General features: G+C 38.8%; 1 protein-coding gene across 1 annotated transcript in view; it reads left to right on the top strand.

The window, feature by feature from the left end:
* The window catches only part of NPM1 (nucleophosmin (nucleolar phosphoprotein B23, numatrin)), a 13,676-nt gene extending 4,951 nt beyond the window's left edge, over positions 1 to 8,725 (top strand). The window contains 8 exon segments of the mRNA XM_009880750.1: positions 353 to 446; positions 1,184 to 1,287; positions 1,779 to 1,867; positions 2,376 to 2,430; positions 3,995 to 4,084; positions 4,991 to 5,092; positions 7,567 to 7,641; positions 8,619 to 8,725. Coding sequence (XP_009879052.1) covers positions 353 to 446; positions 1,184 to 1,287; positions 1,779 to 1,867; positions 2,376 to 2,430; positions 3,995 to 4,084; positions 4,991 to 5,092; positions 7,567 to 7,641; positions 8,619 to 8,657 — 648 coding nt within the window. The 3' untranslated portion in view covers positions 8,658 to 8,725.

Here is an 8,725-nt window from a genome sequence, read left to right as displayed (position 1 = left end):
ATCTGGAATATAATTTAAATCAGTGGTGTTGATGTTGTACAAGTGAAACTGCACAATGGTGGGGGCAGGTGTGATGGATAATGTTCAAATTGGCATTGCTGCCAACAGGAGTAGAAACAAATGGGGCTTTGAAAAAAACATGTTAATTGTGATAAGCAATGGGTGTGTAGTAAACCCTGTTGTGGCATATTGACCCTGATTTGACTCTAAACACTTCTGGAATATTCTGTCAGATGGAAATTGGGAGTAACTGTACTAGCTTTGGAACTTTTGGTTTCATTTGAATGGATTCTGTTAAGCACGCTTTGCCTTTACTATTTGGATAAATAACAGTCCTTTTTTTTTTCCTTAGGTTTCATTAGGTGGCTTTGAGATCACACCGCCAGTGGTCTTGAGGTTGAAGTGTGGTTCAGGGCCTGTTTACGTCAGTGGTCAACATCTCGTAGGTATGTGTTACTCTGCTTACTAAGCTGTGATCTTGCTACCTGTCAGCACCAACAGAACTTGTGATGTATCTGGTATCTCAAGCAGTACTTTCTCTAATACGGACCCTCTGAATCTTTAATTCACTGTCTCAGGCATGAGGTGACTTTGGGACAAAGGAGTTCAGAGAAGTGCTTGCATACCTTTTCTTGCCTCTTGTTTTGAATGGATAAGGGGAGTTTGGCAGCCTGGCAGTTCCGCTTCTCAATTCTCTCCTTAAAAATGGATGTTAGGTTCCTGGTGTTAGTGTCTCACAGCAGAAAGCTGTGAGCTTTATCAGTTGAGAGTGAGAAGACTGCCCATGAAATAGTTTCAAGTTGTGCTAAAAACTAACCCAGGACTACTCTTCTCCTTTGTAGAATTGTCTGAGACTGATCTTTTTCTAGAAGTTCATTTATATGTGCCTCCTTAGAAATGAAGAAAACTTTATTCTTGACTTTCTATGGCTTCTTTTTTATAAGGAGTGTTACGGGCAGTGCATAGATGGTTGTTTGCCCATTTTGGATTTCAGTGTAGTAGTATCTGTATACAGTCACCTGGAAAAGTTTCTTGGTGTTTAGACTGCCTCCTCCTATCATTTCAGCACCTCAGTAAGACCTATTTAGGTGTGGGTGATACTCCTTTGTTTCTTATTGGCAATCTTGTTTTAAATATTGTTAAACGAGGTGGATTTTTTTACACATTGCCATCATTTTATCAGCATTAGAGGAAGAACCAGAATCAGACGATGAGGAAGATGATGCAAAAATTGTGAACACTTCAACAAAGAGACCAGCAAGTGGAGGAGGAGCTAAAACACCACAGGTATATATGCTTTCAGTTAGCTTGCCTGCAGAATTTTCCTTGGTGTTAATGCTGCCTCTAGGAATAAGCAGTTAGATGGCTTGCGATGATTTACTTAATATGGGGTCTCTTGAAATCTGTGGGGAAGGATTATTTTGTACTTGGGTCTTGATGAGTACTAAATTATGGAAGTGCGGTTAAGTACAGATAGTTTCCAGACCTTTGCTGGAGGGGCTAATAAGAAGGCTACTTTTACATGGAAGATTCTAGTTTATGTGCAGACTCCAATATAATAATCAGCGTACTGCAAGGGTTTAAATGCTGTTGTAGCTCTGTAATGTAGAAGGAAAGGTTCATATGCTGAGGGTGTGCTGTAGATTTGTCAATAGCTTTTGACTTCTCAGCTGTAACTTGTTGATTTTAGCTAAATTGATGGAAGATAGTCTTGTGATTATGCCACAAATTGTTTTGAATCAAAGTTGCTGTTTATTAAGACAAAATGGTATTGACAGTTAACATACTTTTTTTTTTTTTAAGAAAAAAGCAAAAAATTATCAGAAGACGATGAGGACGACGATGAAGATGAGGATGATGATGATGAGTATGTATTCTTGTTTTGATAACGTGTTTTGAAATACAGGGTAAGCGTCCAGAATACGAATTGTGTGACATAACTGGATGTGGAGTGAATGAACTACTTTTTTTTTTTATTTTGGCTACAAAAAAAAGCAGAATTACCTCAACTTTATCTCTGCAATACAATCTAAAGAAGCGTTGTTCAAATATGTCATATTGGGTTATAAAACTTAGTTTCGTGTAATTAGTTAACTTCTAATAAATTTAGAACTTCTTTATTATTAGTAGTGGAGGACCTAAGATACATGCCTTCAGTATTAAAGCAGAAAGGAGCGCACTTAACTTTATTAAGTAGAGTATCTGGTCTAACACCTTGCCATGTGTTAAAACAAGGTATAAGGTAGACTTGGGAAGATGACTTGCTTCCTTCATGAATAAAGCATTTTATTGGGGGGGAGGAGGAAGACGTTCCTAATGTGGTTAAAGCTGTGGGTATGAATCTTGAGTTATGGTGACTACCTTTCTAATTGTAGGGATGAGGATGACTTAGAGGATGATGAGGAAGAAATGAAAACACCAATAAAGAAAGTAAGTGGTGTATATATACACACATTGTGACCCTCTTCACCTATGAAGGATTAAACAGCCTGTTTAGTGAACTTGAAAGGAAGTGAGTGATGACACCAGATGGACTTAATATCTGCAGCTAAGTTTAGTCAGACGGGAGGGGCAAGTACTGACACCTCTTAACTTACTGATAGGTATTAATTAACTGTCCTGATTTTGAGTCATCTTTGAGGATTCATATGAACATCCCTAAAGCAGAAGCAGGGGAAAACTGTGTTTGCATTAAGTGAGGTGGCTGCTTAGGTTTGAACTCTGCATTCATTGTAATGCAGAAGCTAATTGAAGCGTCCTCCTCTTTGTTCAGTGTTCTGTTTTGTAATGGACTAGATAATAATACAAGGGATGACAGTAATCGGGCACGTAGTGTCTTGAATCAATGCATTTAAGCACAGCTATTTGTAATGTGTGAATGGGATGCTTTTGGTTTGGCTTGGTCAGTATAAAGAAATTCTAGTAGGACATTAGAATGCTTCAGTGTGAATGCACATCTACGCCATGTTTTATATACTTTGCTGCAGAGGGGTGGCTGTGTTCTTAACAGTGTGCATATGCACGTGCAGTTGTCTGACTGGCATGGTTTCATGTATGTGGACAGCAAGCAAAGTCCTGCTCAGAGATGTAGGTTGTACTTTGCTGTTTCAGTTCGTCCTGCACGCTGTGAAAAAGTTTTATTTAGCAACCTAACTTCCAATAGAAAGAGGATCTAAATGCGTGAGCCCATTGGAAAAGGTTCGTTTCAGGCATCCAAGTGCTCAAATGTAAAATCACATCAGCCCTTGAGTGCCATCTAGTGGTAAAATAAAATGTAAGACAACTTGGCAACTGCAGAGGTAGAAGGTACTAATTTTTTTGAACTGGCATAATTCAGCTTGAATTTATATTTACATATATGCTGTTTAGAAACAAACACTTAATGTTTTACTGCACTGTATGCTGTTCTGTTCTAATGAATTTCTATAGGTGATAGTCTGAATTGCAGATTTCCTGCCATCTAATCAAACCTAGTGTGGCTGAAATAAATGGTCCCTTGATATAGGAATAGAAGAATCCAGTTCTTAAGTATACATGTGTCATTGCCCACACACTTCTCGGATACTTCTGTCTGAGATGCCAAACAAGAGGTGATGGTTGTGTTACAGAAAACAAGTAGCAGTGAGACAGATGTTGGAATTGGAATTGCGGTGCCATCTAGAATTAGTCTTATGGAATATCTGCCCCACAAAACTCTGTATGGTAGTACATAAGAAAAGATGTAATATATCAGGAAAATACATAGTTGTATGGGATCGTAACAAAACTTGATCTTGGTTATGTTATGTCTTGTGCTGCACCAACCATTTTTCATTTGAATTCCTGTAGCATACATGCTTTTTTCTTAAATAATAGACACTGGTCAGGTTGCATGGGCAATGAGAATGCCTTTTAAATAATAAGTATTTGTCACTAAGTTGTGAGTATTATGTCAATAAGCTTAACATTTAGTAGCTGTTTTTCATGGCAAATGAATTAAATGCTTTCTTTTCAGCCTGTTCGTGAGGTTTCAGGAAAAAATATGCAGAAAGCAAAGCAAAATGGAAAAGACTCTAAGCCGTCCACACCAGCATCTAAATCAAAAGTGAGTGAAGACAAATGAGTAAAAGAAATGCTTATTCTAGTGCGGAAGCTAGTTTTCTCACCTAACAGTAATTTCAAATAATGTACTAACCATTAAGTTAGGTTTTTGAGTCTTACCGTGAAGCATGCTGGGGATACTGTTCATTGCTTCGTGTTCTCCTGTGAAGCTCTTTGGTGATCAATATATAACTACAACAGCCAGGATTCAAAATCAGACACGCTGTCCCTTGTGAGTATTGGTGATCCCACAGTTTAAAACACAAGTCTATTGTAGCTGCTTGTATAAGAGGATGAGTGCCAACTGTGTTGCCACTGCAGTACAGCAGCAGGCTGCTGCCGATAAGGAAGTCTCACTTAATTGATCCATTTGGGAACTAACAGTTTTCTTGTTCAGTTCCTCTCTAGCGGTCAAGCTTCCTTAAGCAGCTTTTCCTTGCTGCATGTACTTGAACGTGCGTGCCCGGAAGGTTGATACAGAAATGAGTGTGGGGTGGATGGGTGGCAGGATAGCATCTGAAAAGCAGTGCAGATGTGTGCCTTGTAAAGCATGACCTAATCTGGCTGCACTTGTGGAGTAAACTCTAAATCACTGGAAGTTTGGGTTATTTTCAGTTCCATTGCTGGGAGAAAGAGCGGTGTAGGCATGTGCTCAGAAGCATAAGATAGTAGTATCTGTGCTAGGTGTAGTAACTCCAAACTTAAATGTTGTTCTTTTCCTTGTCTGAGGAATGTGATAGAAGCACAAATTTGAATTCTGTGACTTTGAGAACTGTCCGAAGTATCTCTGTGATAGCTAGTTCTTCTCTATAAATTCTACAGCATAACAGTCATGTTTTTAGAAAACTTGATCTTGTATACTAAGCAGCTTTATGTATGTGCAAGTTCTAATGAAATTAATAATTTTCAGACTCCAGATTCCAAGAAGGATAAATCTCTAACTCCAAAAACACCAAAAGTCCCTCTGTCGTTAGAGGAGATTAAAGCAAAAATGCAAGCGTCTGTAGATAAGGTGAGTTTTTGGAATGTAAGAAATGGTTACGTGTCACTGATTGCTGTGCTGTTACTGGAGTATATTGGTGTTGAAGCTTAGAGAAATGAAAACTCATTTGGGATAAAAAGAAACCTCTGTACTCATGAGAAACAAACACCTACTTTGTTTTTGTATTCCTCCAGTAGTGGTGATTAGTAATTTCATATTTCTTCATGAATTGTCTCAGTTAAAATTAAAAAAAAACAACAAACAAACCCTGCAACAAAGCAAAAAACAAAGCAACGAACCTTGGGCGATATTTAGTCTAAAGCTGTCGTAGCTACTGTACACATTTTATTTTAGGCAACTAGAGCAAAGCAGAGTTCTTCACATGCTTGGAATTGCTTGGTATTAAAGAAGTACCGAACTTCGGTATTCAGGTGCTTGTAGGGCTTTATAACTTCCAGAAGGGGGAGATAGGTGCTTGTGCTATGCATTAGTGAATCAATGGAAGACCTGAAAGCATTTGCTTTCTGAAATGGAGATCTGGGGTTAATAATGTTTTGAAGGTCACAGGTCAATCACTTGGCTTTTGGTTGTTATCTGCTTTGACTAGCACTTCAGTTATGCATATGAATAGTATTCTTCACTGCTATTTAAATGTAGAAAAGAAAATGCGTTTTAGTTATAGGCTGTCTGGGTAAAAGTGTAGCAGGTGAGAGCAATTCTTTCCTCCTTAGCCAAGTTTGGAAACCTGTGTGCTAGCTAGGGGTGCAGTTCAGTGCATACCTGTGCTGCAGGATAGGTGGTGGTGAGGACCCGACACCTAGATGATACGAGTTCTGCTTTTCTTCCTGAGCTCTCAGGAGTGTGCTCATAGATCATAAGCTCATTTGTGACTGAACTGGGTTCTTTATTGGAGACTTATTTTTGGCTAAAGCCTGCACTGATGTAAGTGTTAAGAAGAATCTGGGTTTTTTTAGTTTGATCTGAGATGATAAACTTTCCCTCTCAGGGATCAAGTCACCTGAAGAATAAGGATTATCTTCTGCTTAGATTCTTGATGTTTTGAGGCAGTTTTGTCTCAGGAATGCAAAATAAGACAAAAAGGGTTTCAATATAGAGTGGATGCAGAGTGAGCAATGACTGCTTGTGATCAGGATCGAAATACATATCCCTAAATTGTGAACTCGACGGGATGGATGGTGTCATTCTGCTAGGTCAAACTAACCTCTTGGATCTAGCAGGTGCTAGGGTGGTTTTTTGCATGACGGAGAGGAGCCACAATCAGTGCTGTTTCTGCAGCACAAGCAGAAGTAGCTGAGCTGCTCACAGTAGACTGATGTCCCTATGGAGGGAAGCCTGCAGACCAGGTAACTGGCAAGTAGAATATATGTTCTGTTGCTGAAGAGTTTTGTGCTGTGAAACGCTGTGTAAGCACAAATATGTAGAAGCAATAGCAGGCAGCTGAACTTAATGTTTTCCAAGATGGTGCTAGAGCATACCTTAGTGTAAGGCAAAAGGTTTGTGCGTTGCTGTATACAACAGCACTTCTAGCTGACAGATGGCAAGTTAGCGCCTTTAAAGAGTGGATCTGCTGTATTGTGTAGTAAGTAGATGTCAACAAACTAATAGAAAAGCATCACTGCTTGACAGAATCCAGAGGTAAGACATCATCCAAATCCAAGGGTTTTGGTTGCAGTATTGCAGTTTCAAATATTCCTAATGTAGCTTTGTTTCCTTTGAAGATAAAATTGCTGTGTCTTCTGCAATGTCCTGGGTAGCAGCTAAGTGTACTGTCATAATGGGCATAGCATATTTCAACTGATGTCCCCGAAAAATGGGAAAAATATTATGGGCATGTGAAAGTTAATTGTTGTCTCTTAAAATAATGTACTGTATTATTTGCCTGGAGATAGAAGACCTGAAGATAAACCTAGATCCCTGAATTACTGAATCTGCTTTGTACATTGGGTATGTACAAATGCAATTGCAGAGATACAGTAAACACCTCTAGAACAATTCTTTAAATTCCTAAATGTACTGCATTAGAATGGGTCTTTTAGGGGTAGGTGGGAGATGAGTTCATTTTTTGCTTTAGAGAGTTAAAGTTGGAAACCTACCTGTGAAGGTCAGTAATGTCTCACGCTGTATGCAGGAGTAAGAATCCATAAATATGGAATTAGTTCTAGTTTATCTGAGTAACACATGAATGTTGAGTACAAACAAGGTTATCTCAAGTGGTGAATGCTTGCTGTTACATTTTTGAGCATGAGCAATGATACTTCTACAGCCATTTTGGTGTGTGGGCACTCCTGTGGCAAATACCTGGCTACTGCAGAGAAGCAAACTTCTATAAATAGTTTAAAAGCAGATTGGTTTGGGATGTTGCAAGGTAAGTTCAGTAAATTTCCATGTGTATTGCAAAGGATTTAAGCTTCATAAGTTTTTTCTTTTTTTATTGGAATCATTAAATGACCTGCATACACTAACGCTTGCTTTTTTCAAAATAGGGTGCTACCCTTCCTAAGTTGGAACCCAAATTTGCCAACTATGTTAAGAATTGCTTCAGGACGGAGGACCAGAAGGTAACTGAATTTATTGGGACTTGATAAAGTCCAAAAACTTTTATAACCTGACTTAGGGATTCTTTTCCACTTCTTAATCTTTACAAGCTTTGGACCGTTTCAAAGGGTTACAAACCACGAACAATACTTCAAATTAAATAAATGGGAACGGTTTTAAGGGTTTAGTTGGCTAAGATGGGAAAGCTAATATTTTATTACATTTTTCCAGCTTTTATATGGTTGGTAAATTATCTCTTGCTTACTAAACCCACAGAATTTTCCTTTTGGCACCATATTGGCTAAGGAAATGAGCTGTGGTTTTCCTTGCTGCTGAATTTGGCCACCTAGACCAGTCTGCTGTTCAGCCTTTTGTTGGGGAGGGCGTCTGGGAGGGGGAACTGTTTTGCGATTGAGATTATGGCTTTCTTGCTACGTTTTCTCCCAAAGTCAACTGAACTCTTGTAAGAGGGCAAGCCAAAAGGTGGTATCAGGAAGCAAGTTTCTGAATTAGTTATTACTCGACATTCACTGGGCTAAAATGTGTCTTAGATTTCCCTATCAAAATTCCTGTGAGTTAAAACTTTCTTCCAGTGACAGAATTCCTTATGCTTTCCTGCTTCCTTCGGTGGTTCAGAGTAAACTTGTCTGATAGACAAATTGATAGGTTATTGAAAGAATGTTTAAAAGCAGTTAGCCTCAGCTACTGGAGTGGGTCTGACATAAGCCAGGGTAGGCAGAGTTCAGCCAATATTTGCCTAGCTGGTCCACACCCATCCTCTCGCTTACCTTCGCTGAATTCTTACTATTGTGACTTGCAGGGAAGAAGTCTTCTAGCAGAAGGACCTAATGTCTTGCTTTTTGTCTTGCTTTTTCTCTGAAACGAATGCATTTTTTGTTGTAATTTAATGTCAATATTTTGTGGAGTAAGTGGAGATAGTAAACTGAAAATAATGAGGAAAAATGGATTTCAATTTCTAACTTTTTGTGTACACTTTCAGGTCATTCAAGCTCTCTGGCAGTGGAGACAGACTCTGTAAGAAAAGAAAACAGTTTAAACAGTTCATTAAAATCTGCAGTCTTACTTCTGTAACCATTATTTGGCTGT

The sequence above is a fragment of the Charadrius vociferus genome, unplaced genomic scaffold (assembly GCF_000708025.1).
Source record: "Charadrius vociferus isolate BGI_N301 unplaced genomic scaffold, ASM70802v2 scaffold822, whole genome shotgun sequence".
Lineage (NCBI taxonomy): Eukaryota > Metazoa > Chordata > Aves > Charadriiformes > Charadriidae > Charadrius > Charadrius vociferus.
The sequence above is the reverse complement of the archived record's forward strand: the minus strand, read 5'-3'. Positions and strand labels throughout refer to the sequence as shown.